The sequence below is a fragment of the Acipenser ruthenus genome, chromosome 2, assembly GCF_902713425.1.
Source record: "Acipenser ruthenus chromosome 2, fAciRut3.2 maternal haplotype, whole genome shotgun sequence".
Lineage (NCBI taxonomy): Eukaryota > Metazoa > Chordata > Actinopteri > Acipenseriformes > Acipenseridae > Acipenser > Acipenser ruthenus.
The window spans coordinates 33,972,875-33,998,276 of record NC_081190.1 but is presented as its reverse complement, the minus strand read 5'-3'; the positions used below and the strand labels follow the sequence as shown (position 1 = coordinate 33,998,276).

The following is a 25,402-nucleotide window of genomic DNA, read 5'->3' as shown; positions in this document are numbered from 1 at the left end:
TGGGGGTCTATTGATCTAAATATTGCCACTGTTCAAATAATTGAAATAGGGAATTTTATGTAAAAAGTGTAGTTAGGTCTGTAAAAAACATGTCATATTGAAATAACAAAATGACAAAATGGGCCCTACTTTAGTGACTAGTAACCACTACTGTTCAGATCATTTGTAATAGACCACAGTATGTTTGCAAACCTAATAACTATGCATTGGGGCTCAGGACGGCTTTGTGGATTGGCAAAACTATATGAAGCATTTCATGTCTAGGTTTGAAATCCAATATGGTGCTGATTCTGCATTTGAAAGCAATAGGACTTGTTCATTCCCAGCAGAAGCAGGTCAAGATCAAATCAATTTCAACTGAGACCCCAGTTAGGACTGCAGGCTCCAACTCATGCTGACAGTGGAAATTACCTATACTGCAGTTTAGATTGTAGAGACTAAACTACCCTCTCCTCTCCTAGGAAGGAGGCAGGGAAAATTGCATTGCTGGGACCTATGGCGTACCTCCTCCACGGATAAATAGAGGATTTCACATGCTCTGTTATTCAATAATTAAAAAATGACATGTCGCCGATAAATATGTACAGTGTGTGAAAATGTATTTCTGAATGCAGCATGTGGTGAGGGAGATATTAATATATTGTATTTTCAAAAGCCAAATTTAAAGAAACGGGGTGAATGGGGCCAGTTGTTCCTATACGTTACTGTATCTGGGGACTTATTGTGTGGTTTCTTGAGCCTGTTCTGAGGTTCCTAAATACACATGAAGCAAAGATGATTCAACAAGTACTTTTATATCTACTGATTTCTTCCTGTTTATATATTTGAATTCTGAGAAGCAAGACTAAACATTCAGTGGAAACTAGGCATAACCAAAAATATTCTGAAACTGTGTCTTTTGGCTTTGATGAAAGGTACTTATACTGCCCTCTGCTGGGGTGATTTTACAAGAGGCTGCAGGATACACTTCTGAGGAAATACTGTACATTGCTGAAAAGAACATGGCACAGCAACAAAATAATATTACCTAAAGGGCGTTACATATTAATGTTTTGATAGGAATGGTCAAACTTTATGCTGGTAGTGTTTATTATACATTGTTAACCAAACATTTCCAATTATTTTAAACAAAATTTAAATTACAATACCCACATTCCAAATGAATGCCTAAGCTCATATAACCATTTTAACATAACTGTAACATTTATTATTAGTCCTGATTCAAAATGTAATGTTTCAATAATAATCCTTACTTTTGTCAGGATACCATTATATCTGTGTGTTTTCCAGAGGAACCCTTAGCCAACAAGTATTACCAGCAAACCAAAGGATGAAACAAATATTGTACAGTACTGATATGTTAACTAAACAAAGTGTTTACTCCATATTTTTATTTATAAAAGTGGCTTGAAATTTTACTAAACTACAAAACTGGAATTAAACAACTAATGGAATTTCATCTAATAAAATGAAAATGAATGAAACGCTTGACCTTATGGGCAGTCCTATGAAGGAAGGGGGAAATCAGGCCCCCCATGCATCGCGGAACATATGACGCTCACATACAAGCCTACATGTCTGTAACTACATCAACTGTATTTTTCGTGATGCATAGTATACACTCCCTATAAAGAATGCACTTCTATTCTATATTATTATGCCAGCTTCAATAACCATATAGTTTTCATATAAGCTGCATATATCACAATTATGCCATATACCGTTTACAAAAGCTAAAAACATATTTAGCGTTATATACGTGTATTTTTGCACGAGATGGAGCAATAAAAAAGATCCAACATTTTGTAATGGTAATCTATGATAACAAGTGAACAAATTAACTCATTGTTGTATGCTCAAATGTGTTCTGTCCATCAGTGGACCAAAGGCTATGTCTTCTCTATATTTCTTACTGTGTAATTCTCTACCTGGTTTTAGTGCAGTAAGACAATAATAAACACAGTATTATACTCCTTTAATTAAAGCGTATAATTGTAGCCTAGCGGTTTGGTGATACTGTGCTATCTGCAACTTAAAAGTAAGGATCACAAACTAAAATTTCATAGCCTGCTTGTTTTGAAGAAATAGCTTAAGCGTGTTTAAATGTAGGTCAACCTGTATCTTTTACTTTGGGCAATATTTCTGCTATTTATTGTTATATTTCATAATATCATATTTCTAATCTGTGAGTTTGATTGGTTCATTTATAAAATGTGGTTAATATATTTGGTATTTACTGTTATGTTATATTACCAAGTGAATAGACCAATTGGGAAGATAAATACCGTATTTCTTCTACGATAACTCATTGATGATATGTATAAAATATGGATTAAACCCCAAATAGAACAACTTCTTATTAAGACAAACATTTATTGAAAACCGTTTGCTAGTTAAATAAGACTGGGGTAGAACTTGACAATAGCTTTATAGCACACTGCACCCCCAAGTATTCTGAAGTGCAAACATTTCATATTTTTCCTGGTGCATTTTTAAAATGCCATTAAGTACCACAAGCAGACCTTTGTTCAGAGGTCTGTGATAGGAGTGTTTGTAATGTTATTGACAGCACTGGCCGTTATACATTACTGCCAGCGCCAAGCTTACAAGAATGGCGCTTCTATCCATACAGTTAGACCTGGCTTTCCCGGTACAAGAGTCCCCGCCAGTGCCCGGCCAAAGTGCTATTGTAACCACAGTAACAGAGATCCTCCAATCCAAAACATCAGAATCCTGCCACAGGGATTTTGTTCCCATGACGACTGGGATATATCGTGCAGCAACCCTACAACACCTGTGAACTGGGGTTCTGCCCTAAAGTCGCCTTTTAGCAGATTAAAGTTCAAAATATTAACGCTCTTGTATCCAAGGTTTGGTTAGAAATATGGTTTGTTAAATGAGACTGTTTTGCAAACATTACATACAGAAATACATACATAAACAAACATCAATAGCTACAGGCAAAATGAATGGGGAATATCTGAATGACATATGTTTTATGTTTGCTTTAGAACACATACACGTGTAGCAATGCGCACAAAGGAACGCTTTACAAACAAAGCACATTTGCTGTAAGCATTCTCTATCTGCAGTTAAACGATCGTTTGGATAACAATACATTAACACATTTTAGCTATCTCATAAGCTAAGAATCGCGGACTGTTCAAATTACTGAGGTTTTTCAGTGTTTGACTAAAAAAAGGAAATTAAATAAAAGTTAATAAATTAAAGAAAAAAGGGGGGGGGGGGGGGGGGGGGGGGGGGGGGCGCATATAAAGATACCATCTTTTTATTTTTCCTTACAATGGAAACAAAACATGTTCCATGACACAAACAGTTAATAATTGTAATATTAGCCTATAAGCTACCATTAATATGGTTCTCACAAATTAAAATTACACACATTTCTATTGGTTCTGGTAATTGAGTCATATTTTGTATCATTAAAGCTGCATACAATATTTGTCATAATCTCTTATATCGTTTTAATGCCAGTTATTAATAAATAAACAGAAACAAACAGTCAAACAAACAAATAAACAAATACATAAATAAATAAATAAATAAATAAATAAATAAATAAATAAATAAATACGATTATAAGCCTTTCTTCGCAAGGATAGATGTAATATGTATTTAAAGGTTTCAGTCACATGAATGCTTTAATTATATATGAATATCTAATTAACCATTAACATTAAATTTAAGAGAAAAAAAGATCAAGTAGACAAAAGTTTCGGCCAGTGACTTACATTGAAGCCACTAATCGAAACGTTTTGTCTGATAAGTTTCTTATCGTTTTAACCACAGCACAGTTTAAGAATTACAAGTTAAAGTGCATAGTATAATAAAATTGACGCTAACATATTATCTACTTTGGTTGTGTTTACAATTAACTATTTAGCAACAATAAAATTATATGCAGCAATCCGTTAATTCTCAAGACTAGCCTAAACACACTGCTCAACCCGGACCCCTCTTTGCCGTGTTTATTTGACACATTTAACAGACATGACTTTAATCAAAACTACAGTTGAAGTCTGTTTTTTTTTTTTTTTTTTTTTTTTTTTACTTAACCAGCATCTGTTTTGTTTCCCATTGAAAGCACCTGGCGCATTGCCAATCTATGCGCTAGTCAGTGCAGGCCACCGCTGACTCAGAAAGCATATGGTCGTGACAGGTGGCAAGGTAAACAGGGATCAGCACGAGCTGCTAATATGTATAAACCGCAGTGACAGGCTGTAGTCCTCGAGCCACCTATTTCATCATGTACAGTATTTAAATGAACATAGAAAGTAACAGTGGTTATAAAGAGTAATGGCTTTCAAACAAATGCTTTTTTTTTTTTTTTTTTTTAATTAGGCCCTACTATATTTTTTGCTACAAATGAATTGAACATTGATGAAACAATATATCCTACATTTTGACCAAGTATATGTATATATATATATATATATATATATATATATATATATATATATATATATATATATATATATATACACACACACACAGACACACACAGACACACACAGATATTAAATCACTTCCTGTGTTCACTTGAAAGGCCGTTCTGCTTCCGTTTTATCTTTTTACTGGAAGAACTTTAATTGATTACACCGATTAAGCCATTTCTACACAACATTACAATGCATTTGGAAAATCAAGCGTGTAGGGCAAACGTTATGCAACAATTTCCTACATGGCTAGAATTGTTATATTACTTACTGCTTAAACCATTTAAATAATAATGCAGTAGAGAATGTCGTTTATTTATTGTTAATGTATAGTATATTATAATAAACTGTTACATCGGCATTCGTTTTACAAAAAAACAAACAAACAAAACAAAACAAAAAAACCATAACGAGTGTGACTAGACTGTTCAATGCACAACTAATTCAGTGTCATGCAAAGCCTTAAACAATAGGTGACGCTGTATATTAACAGGATAATTTTCAGGAATATCTGTAATTCACTGTTATTTAAGTTTCCCAGCAAAAACTGTTAATTAGGTTAAAAGGCAGAAAATAATTAATTCAATAAATCAACAATCGAATTATAACAGGGTGGCATAACGTAACATATAATAATAATAATAATAATAATAATAATAATAATAATAATAATAATAATAATAATAATAATAACTGTTCTAAAGTCCTCTTTAATAGATATTTGCAGTCCAGATTTCACCGCTTCTCCAACCGCCTCAAAGTTACAACATCATCACCACATACACCCGCCAGTCCTCTGTACAACTTGGCGGGTTTATAGCCTGTGCAATTAGAAACCTATAGCGTGTGTTTTCACAATGCGTCTCCAAAGAGACCATGCGCTTCTGTTGTCGTTGCTGTGGAATCGTTAAGCGCAAAATTCCGAAGAGGGAATCCCTTGTCGTGACGTAACCCTCTCAGCGGCTTCCACCAATCAAATCAAACTTGGAGTGATTCCCGCTGGTCTGTCCGCCGGTCGTGCCTATTTAAAGGTATATAATCAAATGTTTAGCGGAGCAAAAGCAACCACGGAAAGAGCAGTAGTAGAGTATTTTAAAAGGCTATTTAGGTTGTAAATTAAAAAAAAAAAAAAACACAGAAAGAAACAAGCAATTAAAGGTAAAGCTTTATTATAAACCGTGAAGCTTTAGATTGTCAAAACAGACTATATAACACTTTAAAAAATGGAATGGAAATTAGAGACTTTTAAAATCAAAACGGCAGAAGCCATGCTGTGGGTAAGTAACACAATTACATCGATTGTATTTCCTTATTTGTGCATTTTCACGTTGCTTAGTATAACATCGAAACGGTAAATATGTTGTTTTTCGCAATTAACAGGAAAACATAATGAGCACACTTGCAGAAGATTTCAACAGGGCTAAAAAACAGTACGCACATAAGATAAGAAAGGTAAGATACTGTAAATAAAACATACTGTAAGTACTGTTAAACTTTCAATATATTTCAGGTGGGGGAATAGACTTAAAAGATCATTTAAAAAGGATGAAAAACAGTGTAGTTAACATTCATAATCTATTACTCAGGATTCCACTAAATCAAACACGGCATGTGCAGTCAATTCAGAATCTCTTTGGTGACAGATATGCTAATAGTTTGTACATGCACCATACTGAACCGTAAAACCCTCGAGAATGCATCGGTGTGGCAGTGTACTGCTACTGGCTGTTGTGTATTTGACAGCTACTGGTTACACTCCACATTGCTACATTCAATAACCCCAAATTGCGTATCAGTTTGATAGTGTATTCAGTAGAATGTATCATGTTGGCCCTGTATTGCTAAATGGCTCTTTCGTTTGAGACAGTTGTTTGTTACAGTTCACACTGTCACATTCAACAACATTGTTTGTAAATATGATGACGTCATTGCTGAAGTACAGTCAGAGCGCTGTTTGTAACAGAAACAGATCCAGAATGCATCATTTTGGCAGTGTACTGCTAGATGGCTGTTGTGGGTATAGACTGACAGTTGCTAGTTACACGCCACACTGCTGCATTCAATAAGTTCTGTGGAAGTTTTAGGTATGTTCAAAATATATAATCTAATTCCTTGTGTCAGGTAAGACGTGTACTGCTATCTGGCTGCTCTATTTTCTTGTCTGTAGCAGCCGCTACTACTCTGCCACCTGTTGCATGGTGAGTACGTCTGCGCCGAACAAAAGGAAAATGTGCCCAAGACGTGGAAGACTTCATTGAGCTCGTGTGTGGCAGGAAGGCAGTGTAACGTTAGCTGGTTTAAATGTTGTCATCAGCTTACGTTGCTGCTGCTATCTTGCTGCACGCGCTGTAAAAACCACGCCAGCCGAAATGAATCGTAGTTAATAGTTTAATATATTGAGATGTGTAAGGCTGTGTCGATTGTGTGTGCGTTAAGAAGGCAGTGTAACGTTAGCTGGTTTTTAATACTGTCACCAGCTTACTTTTCTGCTGCCCTCTGACTGCACATGTTACATCCAAGTCATTCAATTACTGCAACTGTGTTTTTTTTGTCCACTTTACTGAATAGTCACATTTGTTTAATGGTTTCCACTACTTTATGGTGATTTTTATGCATATTGGTTCTGTGCTCCAGCTTGCCAGCTGTTTTTCTTTCAACAAATTCATATTCACACAGACCTGTGCATAGATTTTTCAATAAATGTAGCTCAAGTGTGCGCTGATAAGGCAGTGTACTGTTAGCTGGCTGTGATTTGCATACCAGCAGCTACATGCACTTCCACATCACTACATGCCATGCAACTGTAGATCATCAGACAATTCATAGGCAGAAAGACATTTATTTCACCATAACCTTTCTTAGTGTTGGAATATGTTAAAAGTTAGTTTTAGGACAATATCAGATTTAAAAAACAAACAAACAAAAAAAAAAACATTATTTAGGCTATGACAAAATAAGTGCCCAATAAAATAAAAAAGCAGAACATCTCAAAGATAGAAACCATTTAGAGAGGAGGATTTATCTAAGCCAGTTCATTGTGGCTTTTATTTATAGCACCACCACTGCATTTACTCGGTTCAATCATTTGCACACTACTGACTACCAATTACCAATAATTCAGAACGGGTAGTCAAGAAAATGGTTACTGTTGTTTGTCAGTGTGTCTGATGTACAATATATAAAGACATATACAGATATTTTAAACTATATATGAAAAAATGAACAGGACAAGTCATGCAGGGCAATATAAAGTGATCATTTTTAAGTATCAGGTGAGTATGCATATAAAAAAATAAGATCTCTTCTTCAGGTGAGACGCAGAAACTGAAGGTAAAGAAAGTTCCTACAAGGCGGATCGGTCCCAAGAGACATATTTTACTACACATGAAGGATATGCAACTGCTGTTGGCAATTCAAGCATTACAAATGAATAAATGTAAACCACATTTAAGAAGAAAGCTAGTTTTATTATTGCTGTAATCTGAAAACAAGACATTTGTTGTCTTCAGCGCAACATATTATTAAAAACAAAATAGAACACACATTACTCCCGCCCCCCCCCCTTGAAAAAATACAAAGTACTTTTCTCCCCCTTGAGTAAAAAGTACCCGAACCTGCATGAAATTAAAAAAAAAAAGGGCCATGGAATTCCCAGTAGACAAGATGTTTTTAAATATATACTAAGAACCTTTAGGCAGCTCGAGATGGAGTTATTAAAGGTTGAATGGAGCTGTCTTGTAGTTCTACTGCTGTTTTCATTATCACAGGGCCAGGTATGCTGACACTTAATGCCAGGCAAGTCTTAACACGTGGTGGTAAGAAAAATGTGCAACAACAACAATCCTGAAGTCCATTATGAATGCACAGTTACATCATTAAGAATTTTTAATTCAAAGTAAATGGGGCCTGTATCTGTTTCTAAAGAAGGCATCCCAGTGACAAGTTTACATGTAACATGTACCTAGTAGTTTCATGCAACTTAGCAGTTTGTTTTTACTTATTTTTTTTTAAATGCTGCAATCTGGGGTAAACATGTTAATATAGCTTACAATATTTCAAACGCTGGTTTAGTGCTTGTCTAATTTGCTGTGACTGAGTTATGTCTGCTTTTAATATATTTGCAGATAAACGCAAAAGCCTCCTCGCATGATACCACTGACACATGGCTTTGCATGATTTAGAAAGTGAATTTGAATCCACCTGCATAAATTTTACTGAACATAAACATATATATTTTTTTATATATCTGAAGTTTCAATGTCAATCCTAGAGGTACACATAGAACTAAGAATCTTTGTTTTATAAAATTGTATTTTAAATATGCAAATTCCTTTTAAAAGAATAAGCACGATGATTAGTCACTTGGCTTAGGTTGCCCAGTAATTTAACTCTTGCAAATTGGATTTTATCCGGTACTCAACCCATATGGCACATCCTATTTTGCCTTGTGGCCACAAAATGCCATATTTTCATTCACTATGTAGGATTGTTAGTAATGTCCATGTATGGACAGCAATTTTGCATTCGTTGTATATTTCATGAGCATTCAGTTATATTCTTGATCTTTGGGATAGTAACAGTTCAAACATTCACTTTACTCTGCTCTTCCCTCAGTATTCTGTTGGAGGTCCCTATTCTAAACTGTTTACAAACCTCTGCAGTAGTACTTGGTCGTGGACAAAAAAAGTAGTGAGGAATCACCCAGCTAACTGTATAATGAGGTTAAAACACTCATCTAAAACATTAATTCATTGGCGCTACATTGCAGTTAGAGACATTGTCCCATGTGTGTCAGTGATATTCCTTTGAACAGAAAATGCTGTGTAGTCACGACATTGCAGGCACAGTGACTGCTTCTGTAAATGCTTCTGAAACCAACATGTGAAACAACTGCTGACATGTTCAAGGCAACTTCACTGTTTTAGTTTCTAGTGACAAGCACAAACGGGGCACTTTAAGTGGTTAAGGTGTGACCTGGCCATGAAGCTTTGGCACAAACAGTTCAGGTTTTAAAGTTCTACTTTCTTTTTTAAGATGATCTCTCTCACTAACTCTACTACATCTTTTTTGATGTTCTCTATGGGCTCTTCCGGTTTCCAGAATTTTACCACCTGGCCTTGGGGGTTTATGAGATACTTCCAAAAATTCCACTTTGGCGCCTTTTTGGCTGAATCTGAAATAAATTTAAAAAAAAAGTTAAGTTAATTTGAAATAACTGTGTATATCAAAATTCATCATAGGTATCTAACATTCTATCTGTCTCAAGGTGACAATGTTAAACAAACCATATATGGGGTGTAAACAAACTGGACCATCAAAAACATTTAATAAGAGATTTGAGATTTGAGTGCAGAAGGCTACACTATGGAAGAATGTTATAGTCAACAGAAACCAGCTGCATATATGTTAAGCAAATTGATCAGGAGAGTGTGAAGTTTTGACACCTGAGCAAAATACTATACCTGTAACAAATGTAAAGGCAGGGTCGGCTTCAGAGCCCATTATCTTAATCTTGCTGAACATAGGAAAAGACACGCCATATTTCTCCTTTGCAAACGCCTCTATATCACGGTTAGACCCTGGCTCTGTATCTCCAAACTGGCCGCAAGGAAAAGCCAGCACGTTGAAATGTGAAGTACCGAACTCTCGGTGTAGACCTTGCAGTCCTTTGTAGTTTCTCTCCGTTTGTTCACAATAACTCGCCACGTTTACAACTAAAGACGCCTAGAGGGGAAGCGGGGAAAAAAAAGTGAACTGCATTTTAAAAACTTAAATTTTAAGTTATGTTATACAAACCTGTAAGTAGGCTTCTCTAATATGAAATATTTAACCTTGTTCTACTGTCGGTTATATGATTATAAAAGGGAAGTTCCTCAGTTTTATAATACAGTGTAATGTTACAACATTCCTAACCTTAAACAAAAATACTGTACCAACATTACATTTGCACGTTTTAATTTTTTATTTTAAAAGTTAAATAGATACAAAAATGTACACTTTCTGGTAAGTTTGAAAGCTCTAGACAGTGGCCTACCACACTGCACTGATAATTTTACAATAACAGTTAGCCTAATGCTCAAACAGTAATAGATCAAGTAAACGCATGCGTATTGGCCTTTGTGCCTGGACATTCAACAGTTATTTTAAATCATGCAAAATAAAATGGCATATTCTTAAATGTGATATAAAACACTTAATGGAAAACCAAAGAAACACAAAATACGATTATTTTACTTACTTTGCCTCTGAACTTTTCCAGGGAAACGGTCCTTCCTTTCAAATCCTTCACTTCGAAAGAATAGAAATCTTTAGATTTACTTGTTTTCAAAAATGTATTCTGCAACAGAAAGAGACCACACGTGCAGATCATCATTGTGAGAAAAACAATAAACATTCGAGCTTTCGGGACCGAGTACTTTAAATGACACGCCGCAAGATTCTCCATTTTTGTTGGGAATGATGCAAAATGAAGTCTCCGCAGGGAAGTAATGCGAGGATGAACTGTGTGTGTAACACGATACGGGTACGTACCACGTAGCGTTTTCGGGGTGAGGTACATTGGGAAAACAACAATTACAAAACAATGTGTTTATATTAGCAGACATTTTACACTATGCAACACCGCTTCTCCCCCTGAAAACTTTTATGGTTCATAGAAATAAACACATGTATTCTGTTTAATTAAAATCCACTTCATGGTACGAGAAAAGGAGACAATGCCAAGTGTAAATTATCGGAATAAGTAGTCTAAAAACTTGCATTAGCTCATGAGCAGCCATCTTATCTCAATCAATAGGCCAACTTGTGTGTACAATATATCTTGCAAGCAGCCCCTATTCTGTTAAATTCTAATAATAAATACAATGTACAATATTTTAATCTAGCCAATCGAAGAATCCTTAATAATAGTTTGTTTAGTATTGCTAGTCATTCAAGCCTCCAACAACAAGAATGCTAAATTAGGCTTTGTTAGAGAGAGTAGCACATGCTTTTGTTTAATAGATGGCCCAGCTGACTTATTTGTAATGCAAATGGTATTCTGTAATTACTGTAATTACAAAAAAATAAAATAAAATAAATCTCTAAGTTTGTTCTGTTTAGAGTGGACATGACAGCAGGTCTGGAAGGTTTTGTAAAGATGACTGATAGTTGGTGCTTGGTTGGCAGATGCTTCTGTCTTAGACAGCACAAGTAGTGGAAGTAGGGAAAAGGGAAACAGAAGGGATCCAACACCATATTCTTCACATACATGTATTGCACATCAAAATAACATATTTAGAAATTGTAACACATTTCTCTTTATAGTACGTGTATATTTATATCATGTAGTTTAACATGCATGTTTGATTTTCCAAATTTATTATAATGTTCCATATAAATGGCTTGGAGTTTAAGAGGAAGTAATGAAATGTTAAACAGTTAAACTGTAGAAGAACTGCCTTTCATGTGAATACATGATGGACAATAGTACTAGTGAATAAATATGGATTTAATACTAGACTTAAAGCAACATAGGATTAATGTTATACAAATATTATACAATGAATATGAGTTTGTTTCAATGTTACACACATATATTTTCCACCGCAGGTAGATCGTGGAAAGACATCATACTCCAGATTTAAAAGCAGAATTGTGAAAAGGCTGAGGTCAGAGATTACTGTTGCTAGCAGCCCACTGGCCACAAGATGGCAGCAGTCCTTCAACAGAGAATTTGACACAGTCTGTCAAAGACTTCCTTTGGATCTTTCACCAACCCCAGAAAACAGCTCTGACTCTGAGCAGACGCTTGGAGAACTTGAAACAACATTAACAACTCAAGGTCAGAGTCTTGCTGTTGTGTGTATTGTGACATTAAGGTATTTTATTTTAGACAATATAGTTGCATCAGTAGTACATGTTCTAATTCTAATCGAGGTGTAAAACTTCAAGGCTCATTTGATGTTTGATTTGCTGGCCACTTTGTTACTTTGGTTTTGGGGTTTTGTTATTTTTTGAAAAGGTGGATCATTATTAATCTAAAGCAAAAACATTAAAAAAAGACTGCTTTGTTATTCTTTCTCATGATGATAGCCTAAATGCTAAATAAGTGTCACATTTTTTTGAGTTTCAACAAAATGTTAACTTTGTATTGCATTATTTATCCAGTTTCCCCAGACAAGCCGAAGCAACACAGTTATCTACAACCTGGCATCGTGCCTCCACCAGCAGCATGTCAAGGGACAAATCCAACGGCTGACAATGAGAACAAACAGGTATTATAACACTGTCATTTGTTCACTTCTTTTTTTTTGCAATCCAGTGTGTTTAGAAAATGAATTACCAATGAGAGCCATGCGGTACAATTAGGGAAACCAATCCAATGTATTGAACAGTTAACAGAACTGCCCAGACCACAGTAATGTATACTGGTAAGCCTGATAGATATAGATTGCAACATCTTTTTTAAAATCTTCCCATGACAAAGACAAAAAAGTGATTTTTGACATGTCTGTTTTGAGTGAAGTAGGTTTAAGAAAATATATCTTGTGTAAGAAAAGTGATGCAGTTTATCTGCATCCATCCAATATTCAATTGGTGTGTGAAGAACATTTGCATTTGGACTTTCTTTTTGTGATCCTTGCTGCCAGCATTTAGCCACGCTGTGTCTCTCTGTATTAAGCTACCTGTCAAAACCCCCCCAAAAATATTCACAGTAGTAATATTTGCCATAACACTGGAGGAGTTTTCACTTTCCTAATATAACTCATGACCACTTGTGACGCCTTTCTTTCTTTCTTTCTTTCTTTCTTTCTTTCTTTCTTTCTTTCTTATTGTAGGAAGTCTCTCTGAAATTAGGTGATGAAAAGAAAAGAGCCCCCGATAACACGCCCGGGCTCTGCGAGGGCTCTGCGTACAAAGGTACAGTGACTTTCCATGAGCAGTAATGGGAATGATAGCATAAGAACATAGATACAAGGCATCGATTATACCAGGGGAAGGCAGACGCATACAACTGTCAAACCTCACAGTATGTGTTAATAGTAAAGTGTAAGGAACTTCAAATTTCACTTTCTTCATTATTTGTACATTCATCTTACATCTGTATGATGTTTGCGATTCATCTCAATTGTTTGCCATGGATGTAAGTAACCAAGGCAAGGTTAAGCAAGAGCCATCCCCATTGTTTTCCTGGCAACACATGGCTGTGCATTATATGCTCCATACACTTGCTAATAACAAGCCACTTTGGCTGATCTAGCCTAAATTGCACATGGGTATGGCAGGCAACAGGAACTGATAAGCAGCTCCTGAGCTCCTAGCCAAAGCACCTTTGAGTAATTGCAGCAAGAACCACTAAGAATGGTTGAAATTATGAGTAGGTAGTGAAAAGGAACAGTTACCTTTGTTTAACCTAGTGTAGTACTAGGTGTCTTTTTTAAATACATATTTGTTATAACCTGTGCTGCTTTAAAAACTGCACATTTGAGACTGTTGCAGCTCATGGACATGAAAATGGGTAAATTGTTGGGGATTATTTTGTTAGCTGCAATTACTTTAAACAGTGTCTTGCATTCTGGACTCAAGCAGAAAGATCTGAAGTTAGATTATCTTTTTGTAATCTTTACACTGCTTGTAGCAACAGTGCCGGATGCCACTGACAACATGCAGATAAAACTGAGACTTTAACAAGAGAGACCTTTTGTAGCCTTTCAAATCAAAAACTGAAAATGTGTGCTCTTTAAGTGTTAAGGATGAGCAAACTGAATATTTTCCAGAGGCGTTTGTTTGCAATCATGTGTTCAACATTATTGTATCTGCAGCAAGACGGTTGTGGTTCTGTGACAAGAAATTGGTGGGGTGATATTCCTTAAAAACAAGGGCCTTGAAATTGCTTTATACAGAGTATAGCCAATCACAAGGGTTCAGCTCCTTTGCACACTAATTCTTTAAGCTATGCTTACATTATTGCCTCATAGTCCCTAGTGAAGTGACCATAACCTGTAATACAATGTATAATAATGTGTTGTTTTGTTGATTTCAGCTTCAGCTGACAGACCCCATCCTATTCAGAGTAGTCCTGTCAATAGTGACTGCACTCTCCCAGAACTCGAGATGAAACTAGACATTACTGGGTTGAGGGATGATTACTGTAAGTATTATCCTATGTGATACTCTTCAATATGTAATGCCATTATCGAATATGTTCTGCATGACATATGATGTTAGAATAAAACTTGACATGAGTGGCAGTTTCAAAATGAAGTGAAACTACAGAGTGTATCAAGTGGGAAGACATAACACTCTTTGGATTAGAGTCTGAGACAGGATTTTATACTAGAGAGGGAGACTGTTGTCTCAAAATACAAACAAGGCATCTGTAGTTAAAGATAATATATGACAATATTTTGGTCTTTCCATTTTAAGGTCCTGGAGTTTAGTAAAAAAGTCAGACCAACTGAATCAGTCATTCAGCTTAGCTCAGCTGTCGCTATTGATGTTATTCCAAACTCTACCATGTCTTGTTATTGCAAGATAGCAGGATTTGGAATCCCAATGAAGATAAGTGGCAAAAAAATCCCACTGTCATAAGCAATGTTATGTGCGCATTCTTTTTGTCATGTAGCTAATATTGTTTAAGTACAAAATGTTTGGACAGTATATGGCTGGTTATTCTGAAATATATGACCTGGTGGGTGGTGAGGCTTTCGAGGCAAATATGTTAAAAGAATATTGGTTCCAGGAATGTCAATTTTTGTCTTTATCTTAATGTTGGTGATGATTTTAATCACAAAACAGAAGACAGGAACAATAAACACCAAGATCGGTCACTTAAGTCAAGAAGACAACTGTTTTGGCGAAGTCTTTCATCATGTCACTGTCGAGAGGAGCATATGACAGGCACGCTTACATTCATCAACATTATTTTCATTTCAATATGGCAGGGCACTTTATACAACACACTGTGCATGTCAATGAAGGCCATGGTCTGTCCGCTCTGTATAACACACTTAGAGTTTTGAATTGGGCTGAAATTTGGTACATTCTTTACCACACATTTTTCAGGCTTGTGGTAGTTATGATCAAGGCTATATTTGAAAACCGTTTATCAAACTGATGCATGGATATATGTTACAATAAGTTATTGAACCTGTGTGACAGGTGGCTTGCACTGCGCAGGTGTAGTTGGTGCAGTGCTCAGGAATAACACACAAGACAGTGACAGTTCAATAAAACAGCTCCTTTATTTGGCTGGACTGCGTGTCAACAACACTTAAATAATAAGCACAGGCTCCACACAGCCATGTCTATCTCTCCATGCAAAACAAGGGTTTCATTCCTGAAATAATACAACACTTTATAACAACACCAAAAACAGATACGGTCACTTCTCCAGACAGTGAGTGCTCATGTGCAGGTGTGGTGAAAGACAACAGTTTGTGAAACAGTAGTGCAGTGTAGTCCGGGTTTGGTGCTGGCTTGTAGCGACAGCTCCCAGTTAGTATTTAGCCGTCTAACAATGAAATGACAAAACAGTTAGAAAAACAAAACAAACAAAACATGAAACACTCGCGACAATAAATTACTTCCATCTCCTATACGGGTCCTTTCGTTAACCACATCAAAGGAACGGATTACATCGGCACATCCCCTTATACCTTCAGTCACGCCCCCTGTGATAACTAGTTCAGTCAAGTCTCCTCCAATCCATGACTGACACTTTGCGTACCTCATTAGGGCGATGACTTCTGGCATTGTGACTCCGCCCCCTTCCTGGATAGCCCGCTTCCGAAACTATCCAGTCCGGGGCACACTGTTCCTGCTACACAGCACCCTCACAGGTCGGGAGGGAGATTGTTGACTAAGATTCATTCGCTCTCTGTCACAACCTGTTATCCCTGTAGATCAGTCAAGTAGTCTTAATAGTGTGTCAGCTATATTGCACACCTAGAACCAGAATGTCCCAAAGATCTGGGGGTGTTATATATTTATCAGATACCAAGGGTTTGCTGTAGTGGTGTGAATTTGTATTGATCAGTGTTAGCAGTCGCTACTTACATAGGACATGTTAACAGTTTTATTTTTTAAATTTCAGACTTAAACTTACTGGACTGGAATTCCAAAAACCTTGTTGCTGTGGCTTTGAATTCCTCTACTTATATGTGGAATGCCAAAACTCACAAGACACTAGGAGGAATCCATTTCAATTCTGACACTAAATATGTTTCATCGGTTGCCTGGATAAACCATGGCAATTGTCTTGCAATTGGAACTAGTGATGGTGAAGTTCAGGTAATTCACTCTGCAGATTCAATTCACAAACCTCCGTGTGGAGTCAAGTGTTACAGCTGCTGTTGTGGCTGATGAGAAAATAAAAGGGCTTTTTTACGTGCGAAAACCATAACATGCACATATGTACAGTGGTTAACATGGGCCCTATTTACAAAACATTAACTAGTGAGTTATTTAAAATGTCTCTAAATTAAATATAAATACTGTTTTTATAGACAGTTGTTAAATAACAACCCATATAGAGTTTTTTTTTGCAGCATCAGTCAATGCTATTATCTGCAGCCATGTGAATCAAGGCATAGTATTGAAATTATACTTTCTGTTTGTCTGTCTATCCTTCATGCTCTGTATCTCACAAAGTAATTCACAGAGATAATGGTCACAATGGTAAACAAGTGACGTACAAGGATTGTGGGAAAACCTTTGATTTTTGATCTCCAGGCCAATTCTGTTTTCAACATTCAGAACCGATGATCGATTATGCATATACTTTTGTACAGTTATATGGCTGGTTTCAGAGACCTCGAAATAGCACTTGTCATTGACTACCTTACCTAAGGTAACATTGGGTTGTCCAAGACTAGTGCTAACCAGGGTCTGTGAAATCAGAAAATGAAGTTAGATTGAGGTAACTCTGTGAAATCAGCAACCTTTTAAAATGAAAAGCAACATAATAACTGTTTAATATTGACAGTGCCAGGTGCAATGGACAAAAAGTACTGTGTGATAGAATGTTTAGCAGTGGCACTTTTAGGGATATTGGGTGGTATATAGAGCTAGATCTGCCACCAGTTAGATGAATTATCTCAAATTTAATAGGAATGACTGTTATCATATCTTCCACTCAGGCCCTTATCATTTACAGCAAAGCAGCAAGACCAGATTCAAGATCAGTGGACCCTAAGAATCAACTTATCCAATTGATTTAATTGGGATATTATAGGCCTAATGCCCTTTTATAATCTGGATAAACAAGATTTTAAGTGTGTTTTTTTAATAGTAGGATACACATGTCTATTATCTGATACATATGGTCATTTTTTTTCCCAAATGTTTTGCAGTTATGGGATGTCGAAACAAAGAAAAGACTCCGAAACATGCTTGGTCATCAATCTGTAGTGGGAGCGCTGAGCTGGAATAACTACATTCTCAGCAGGTAATCCTTGAAACTTTAACCTCATTATACTTGGACAGTTTTATTTGTCATAAAGGGGTTGTCTTTTATAGTGACAACCTATAATTTTATAATTTAAAATATTTTGTTTTCTTGTTTTTAGACTACTTATCTCTGGCAATACTACTGCTATTCCAGTTTTCATTTGTAAAAGTCAATTAATTTTTTTTTCTAAATGACAAACTGCAATTTAAGCATACAAGGCACATTTTCTGTACTTATTATAAATGTACTTCTAATGTAATTACAGTGTTTATAAGTAACACATTTCTTTGCCTCATCCTGTGTGTATCCCATGTTGCGTGTGTATCTCAGCAGTATATTTTTCAGCTGCCTCCAGCAACAATACTCACTTTCTGTTTCCACAACCCATTCATGTCAGTCAGAGCGCCAGAATTTTTGTAGAATGAACGGTTCTGGTCTTAAGAGAAATTCTCTGTTGCCTGACAAACACTCTTGAGTGAAATTTGAGAAATGTATTTCCAATTGATTAATGAAACATGATGTCTGAATAAAAATACTAAAACAATCCGCATTATCTTGTAAAATATATTACTGAGATCTGGATAACACAGGATCCAGCAAAGATAAAGCCATGTGTTTTTTGTAAATACTGTAGGGTGTTTTATAAGTTGTGATCAGCAGATTTTTAGTCAATGGTGATACTGTAGTATGTCGACATTCCATCACCAAACAAAAGTTATATCTAAGCCTGGTAAGATTTTGGTGAGAGGTAATAATTATTCAATGCTTGTTTCATAGTGGTTCGCACTTAGGATTAATTCACCACCATGATGTCAGAATTGCACGACATCACGTTGGGACTCATCGTCACCAGAAAAGTATCTGTGGGCTTAAATGGTCACCTAATGGTGGTCGCCTTGCTAGCGGATCAAGTGACGGCCTGCTGAATATCTGGCCCAGTGATCCAGGCATGACAGTACGCAGCCAGCCCCTACAGACAATGGCCCACCCCACAGCTGTGAAGGTAAGAGATGGGCTTAAACAGAATTTCAGTCTTGTGGCCAGACTCACCATATTGTGAAATTGTGATTTTATAGCCAAGATATTTTCCAACAATTCTCCGAGCTTTCTATAAGTGAAAGCAGGTACATAATGAAAAATGATAGGTTACTCCATTGACAACTTCCTGTGTTCTTGAGTGTACAAGCAAATCTTATTATATTTTAAGATACAAAGATTCACATCCTATAATGTGCCTTTTTTGAGATGCTTACTTCAAATACAGCCTGTTGCTGTCTTACCTGTGTTCAATAAAAAATAGCACTGGAGAACCAACAACACCGCTCCCTCATATGTTTATATTTTTTATAATATGACCCTCAAGTCTTGCTTGTTATTCTAGGCAATGGATTGGTGTCCATGGCAGTCTGAATTGGTGGCTGTAGGGGGAGGAATGAAGGATGGAGTTCTACGAATATGGGACACAAACACTGGGAGCTGCATTAAATCTACTCACACTAACTCACAGGTAAGCAGCAGACATCAACTGAAAAAAAAGCCTATCGGTTCAAGAATTTGAAAGTGCTGAAACTAGAGGTGGTATACATCAGACAATAAGAGAGATTGTGAATGAAAAGCCGATGTCGTGTATGTGGGTGAATCTAAAACAATTCTGCCAGAGGAGTGGCTGCATGCAGTAATACCCAATGCTCTTTGCTATCAGTTCATCCCTCATTTACCACAGGAAATTTGAACTGTAATTTTGCAGTTTTCCATGATTGTTCCATGATTATACTATGCATTTACCATTGATTGTCCTGAAAAATCCATGTATAGCAAAGCTCATTCATATTACCGTAAGTAACTTGTTTGCCAACTTTAGTAACCACATATATATATATATACAGTATTAACCCTATGTAACGTAAGCTTAAGGGTGTCAGGGAATTCTTCAGTCCCACCTCTAGGGAAAGTGGCATTGGCCATAAATGTCATAATGTTATAGTGAATCATTATGTTATTTGATTAATCATAAAATTGATTCAATACATAATCATTTATTTCCTTTTTTTATTTTTTAGATTTGTTCATTACTTTGGGCGAAAGAAACAAAGGAGCTAATAACAGGACATGGTCTTCCCAAAAATCTAATTGTTCGGTGGGACTTTCCATCTATTACTAAAATAGCTGAGTTGCATGGTGAGTACTTTACAATACTATGGGGTTGGTGTACTAAAGTGTTGCGCCTGTCGCAAGAGTCGCAAACCAGTTGCCACGAGTTGGAAGTCTTGAGTGAAATGTACTAAACAAGCGCAATGTTATTTGCGACTTTTTAGGGAATGCTTTGCGGCAGCAGATTCTGTTTGCGGTTCAAGCGTAGATGATTATGTAATTATGGGTGTTCCTGCATAAATTTGCGGAGATAATGCAAACGAAGGCTCTCTAATATTATAATGAAATGTACGAAAGCTGCAGGCAATTGCGACACTTACAATTGCATCAATTTGTTAAGAACTTTTGATTAGTGGTATAAGGTAAAATGTGTTGCTGATCCTTTGAAATTTGTATTAATGAGAATTGACTGGGCCGATTTCAAAACTACAATGCATGAGTTATTGAAAGACTAGTTATTTAAAATTCTATATGAGTTAAGGATGTGAAGGTGTTATATTGCATTAACTTTGCACAGAGATTATTTCTTGACAATGTCACATAAATATAGTTGCTTCAGATTTGTTTTTTCTACCTGACTTTCATAACAGGAAGGACGCACACCACTGAATTCTAATGTAGTTTATCTTACCACAATCATTCTTTAGCTTTTGACATTCATCAGCAGTTCATGTATAAAATAAACACTATTTTTAAACTGTTCAAAGGCATAAATCATGTGTGTAAAATAAAGCAACAGTCCCATGAAATACAGTAGCTTATAAAAATATGTATGTATGTATGTTTGTTAGAGGCAAGTATGAGACACCACATGAAAACCTTAGTTTCAGCTTATTGGTAAACCACTTCAAAGATACAAGTGGTTATCATCAAAAGAGTAGTCAATGGAAATAGTTTCAGTAGTGTTAACTTTTAGATATTCTTATTCAAATTAATTAATATTTATTAGATAAGTCTGGTTTAAGGTTTGGTTTAATACGTCTGGTTTAAGGAATTCAGTTGCTGCTCTTCAGTTTTATTTGCCAGCCACCAATATGTGTACCATTACTAGATCAGCAAGAGTGTCTATACAATAATTAAAACAAAATGACTGCAGACGTCATAAAAAGGGGACAACAAAAATGTATATATAAAAATGTAATTTAAAGTCTTTGAGTAATAAACGGATTCATTTTCTCCCAATAACACTAACTCCTGCATGGCAACTGCATGCTCACCTAATTGAGATAAAACCTTGCATGGATATTTGTCACAAGACGTTATTCCACAATCTGTAAATGTAGGTTTTCTGGTTATCCCTTTTTATAGCAACTGACAGACTGAAGTGACTGAGTATTTGAAGGCAATGTCTTGTAAATCACTAGCACACATTAAATGAAACGTTGACAATAAACTACCTTGTCTTTGCTGATTAGGTCACAAAGGAAGAGTTCTGAATTTAGCTTTAAGCCCAGATGGAAGACAGTTTTTTTCCGCAGCAGCTGATGGAACTGCTTGTGTGTGGAGATCCAAAGACAGTGAAGACACATATCAAGAGCAAGGCACAGAGAAGTCTGACTGATATTACCTGAGTATATTTGCAATGTAGAAGTGAACTGAGCCTCAATAAATCACAATGGGGGACAACACCAGTAGGATTAATAGATTCTGTAGTTACTCTTTAGCAGGAGTGTAACAATACACTAATATTGTGATACAACACGCACAGTATCAGGATACACAGGTCACAATACAATATGTATCACAATACATATAATGGCCCTGATTGGCTACTGTATGATGAATAATAAGATTAAATGATCAATTAATAATGGACTATTATGTTAAAAAACTAAACGTTAAATGCGTTGTATTCAACTATAAAATACTCCTTGTTCATTCAAAAATTACTTGGTGAACTACAACGAGCTATGTTGTGCTTTTGGTCTTGTATCCTGATACAAATAATACAAACCTCTATTACAATACGATATGTCATGCAAAACAAGTATCATGATTCATTGATACACGAGGAATCATTACACCCCTACTGCAGAGGCGTGCCGTCAGGACCTTATCCTCTGCTGACCAGACAGTGCCAAGTAAACCGTCAGTCAAATTACATTACGTTGCCTCACTCACTTGCGTACAGTGTGCTTGCTTATACTATGAAACATACTACTCTAATTATTATTTGTTCATTTGTCCTGACACCTTTATCCAAGATGACTTACAGGGTTTACTAGAGGTTTAAGAGTAGAGGGGGTTCCTGAAGGGGATGTGATCAGCCAATAAGAGATCTGCATTTCCCCCGCATAAGTCTAAAACAATGACCAGACGCTAGAAAAAAAAACAGTTGAGGGTATTCTCCGTTTCAGTTGAAGGTCTTGAGTGAATTTAACCAATAGGCGAGTCAAAGAATGTCCTTTCTTTTAGACAGGCAACCAATCAGGAGTGAGCAGAGGCGGGCCATAAATCTCCCAGGGTATTCTCTGCCTCACTTGAAGGGCCTGCTTTAGCAACCAATGGGAACGTCAAAGCTCTGACAGCTGACCAATCATTAGTGAGCAACCCCAAAACATGAATATTCCTTGGTTAGCACTGCAGTTAGGAGGATAGCTGGATTTGCACGATATTGCTTATAAATATACATTGATAAATACAACTACCTTTACAACATCTAATTATTTGGAATTTTATTTTACACTAAAATAAAAAAAATGTGAGAAAACGGAGACATCATAGTTGATTTGGTTACGAATCCTTTTTCAAGGAGAACTTTCTCTGAGAAATTGGAGTTTGTTTTAAAAAAAGGGAGATGTACACCACAGATCCCCGAGCTGACACGGGAAGGGAAAAGATATACTCGGCACCTTTAGAATTAGGTAGGTAGCTGCCACTTAAAAAAAAGGAGGGGGGGCAGTGACGACTCTGCTGCCCCAGTCCATTTTGTCACGACACGCCACTGCCCTACTGTCAAGAGTTTCCACGATGAAGTTTTGCATAACTTTACATTCTGCTTATAGCTGTTGTGAATTGTTTGCCATTTCTAGATTATTTTAAAGTACAAAATTGATTATTTTGAAGGAAGCACCAATTTAGCAAAATAATAGGCAAAACTTCATTCAGAATGTTTAAACAGGTTTTCGGTGTCTGAATTGCTGTCTGTAAATGCATGGAAGATATATGTTTATTCTTGTTCCGTGGATCTTTTGTTGCTGTTGGTTTTCATCCATGAAGTAGTTTTTTTTTTTGCTTTTTGTTTTCTACAATAGCCAGTAAACATGGGAAATACTGAATAAATTAACTTGAGTTGCTCTGGAGATTTTAGTTCATGGCATGATAGAAAAATAAATGTTCTTTATGGCATATTACAATTAAACCTCTGCAAGTGGGGGTATTAGAAATATATTAGGACTGCTCCGAGTAATAGATTAATCGGACCGATTTGATAGCAGATTAATTAAAAAAAAAAAAAAAAAATTTGCAGTTCTATTTTTGTAAAATAGAACTTGTTAAAATAAAATCAACTAATTGAACTGCATTTTCTCTGCGGCAGTCCAATCATAAGTGAGCGGAGGCGGGACATAAACAGTTGAAGGTCTTTATTAGATTTAACCAATGGGAGAGTCAAAGATCTGCCCCTTATTATACAGGTGTCTAATCATGAGTGAGCAGAGGCGGGACAAAAATATGTTAGGATAGGGTGCTTATTATAGAGACAGCTATGGAGAATTCTATTGAGAACTTCAAAGTAATATTTCAAATTGCTTTTTACAAATAAAAAAAAAAAAGTCATAGACAATTGAGACATTGTCGTCGATTTTGGTTACGAATCAATTTTCAAGAACGTTCTTAGAAAGAAATACCTGAAGGCACCAATTCTTTTTTTTTAAAGATTCTATTGATTTTTTTAGTATTACTATGCAGGACAGCCGCTCTTTACTTTTAAAACGCTGTGAATGTAGAAGCCTTTAGGCGACTTTCACGCGATTTGATTGTCTCTTGTAATGCTGAAATGTTCATATTTCCTGATTACCCAAACCCGAGATGGAATTGTTCTCCTCTAACTCACTGGAGGCTATTATTTTGTATAATACATGGATACCCTTGTAATGCTAATATTAAAGAAGGCAAGGTTCAGCAGTACATTTGTTGTTTTTTTTAACCTTAGTGTTTCAGTGCTGTACAGACGTTCTATGTTGTTATCCGTTAGTGCTTCAGCTTTATTTGGATGATTGCCTTTACCTTAATTCCCCGTTCCTCTCCAGTTTCTCTGAGATATGAATGTACCAGCTTTACATCACTTTTTTAATGTATTCTCATTTTGTTGATCATTAATGAACATTTCTGTACTGTGGGTGTTGTCGAGTGATTGAAAACGAGACATTTTGTGTTTGAATTGAAAGTGATGGTCTCGGGAGTCGAATGGGTCAAAGTTCAAGTATATTTTCCTCTAGAGCAGGGGTGCCCAATCCTGGTCCTGGAGGGCCGATGCCCTCCTGGTTTTTGTTCAAACTGTACACTAAATTGATTAATTGGACAGATTAAGCTTCTAATAAGGGCTTGATTGGTCCAATTAAGTAATTTAGGGCACAGTTGCAACAAAAGCCAGGAGGAACATCGGCCCTCCAGGACCAGGATTGGGCACCCCTGCTCTAGAGGAATTATCACTTATTGCACAGTATAGTCCTGTATAATGTCTGAGTGACAGCAATAGGTTTTACTTTACTTAGTAGCTGCCAACTACTTTGATTCTTTGATATGTGAAAAAATACCGGAAACCTCAAAGGGTGACAGTGGGCAGGACTAGGTCTATCCAACGTGTTGGTGGTTAGCTTTGACGTCTCTGAACCAGAAAATTCAAGTTTCGATTCCCAGTTCTCACACAGTTTAGCATAGTTGTGCCTCATTTTTAAACTGTTTAAAGCACTAGCCCCCCCTGGAAATAAAGTGTGGGGCAGCAGTGTGGAGTAGTGGTTAGGGCACTGGACTCTTGACCGGAGGGTTGTGGGTTCAGTCCCCAGTGGGGGACACTGCTGTTGTACCCTTGAGCAAGGTACTTTACCTAGATTGCTCCAGTAAAAACCCAACTGTATAAATGGGCAATTGTATGTAAAAATAATGTGATAACTGTATAATGTGAAATAATGTATAATGTGATATCTTGTAACAATTGTAAGTCGCCCTGGATAAGGGCGTCTGCTAAGAAATGAATAATAATAATAATGGTCATTTTAAGGAATTGTTTATTATAAAAGTATGACAAGAAGCTAAATTGCTTGTGATGTATAATATACAATTCATCTCGTAATATGGACCTAGCCAAATTGTATTTTTTTATGTAATATTTTAGTGCATTTACATGTTGTGTTTGCTACTG

At 36.3% G+C, this 25,402-nt stretch overlaps 2 protein-coding genes across 2 annotated transcripts; one reads left to right on the top strand and one right to left on the bottom strand.

Moving 5' to 3' along the window:
- The first annotated feature begins 5,538 nt into the window (after positions 1-5,538).
- Positions 5,539-24,447, top strand: LOC131699050 (cell division cycle protein 20 homolog B-like). The gene is made up of 12 exons (XM_058994614.1): positions 5,539-5,734; positions 5,838-5,909; positions 12,048-12,279; positions 12,606-12,712; positions 13,277-13,358; positions 14,482-14,589; positions 16,534-16,730; positions 17,792-17,886; positions 18,667-18,892; positions 19,271-19,396; positions 19,950-20,067; positions 21,456-24,447. The coding sequence occupies exons 1-12, from the start codon at positions 5,681-5,683 to the stop codon at positions 21,599-21,601; spliced, it is 1,563 nt and encodes a 520-aa protein (XP_058850597.1). The 5' UTR covers positions 5,539-5,680; the 3' UTR covers positions 21,602-24,447.
- Positions 7,904-11,017, bottom strand: LOC131699051 (probable glutathione peroxidase 8). The gene is made up of 3 exons (XM_058994625.1): positions 10,696-11,017; positions 9,920-10,181; positions 7,904-9,630 (listed from the first exon to the last, which is right to left on the bottom strand). Exons 1-3 carry the CDS (start codon positions 11,014-11,016, stop codon positions 9,467-9,469), a joined length of 747 nt encoding a protein of 248 aa, XP_058850608.1. The 5' UTR covers position 11,017; the 3' UTR covers positions 7,904-9,466.
- Positions 24,448-25,402: the final 955 nt, after the last annotated feature.

Excerpts from the sequence above, each read along its gene's own strand:
- LOC131699051 (XM_058994625.1), bottom strand. The coding sequence starts at position 11,016 with ATGTACCTCACCCCGAAAACGCTACGTGGTACGTACCCGTATCGTGTT. Across the intron at positions 10,182-10,695 it reads TGGAAAAGTTCAGAGGCAAA|GCGTCTTTAGTTGTAAACGT; the intron begins GTAAGTAAAATA and ends CTTCCCCTCTAG. Across the intron at positions 9,631-9,919 it reads TGCCTTTACATTTGTTACAG|ATTCAGCCAAAAAGGCGCCA; the intron begins GTATAGTATTTT and ends AATTTATTTCAG.
- LOC131699050 (XM_058994614.1), top strand. The coding sequence starts at position 5,681 with ATGGAATGGAAATTAGAGACTTTTAAAATCAAAACGGCAGAAGCCATG. Across the intron at positions 17,887-18,666 it reads AATAACTACATTCTCAGCAG|TGGTTCGCACTTAGGATTAA; the intron begins GTAATCCTTGAA and ends CTTGTTTCATAG. Across the intron at positions 19,397-19,949 it reads CTACTCACACTAACTCACAG|ATTTGTTCATTACTTTGGGC; the intron begins GTAAGCAGCAGA and ends TTTATTTTTTAG.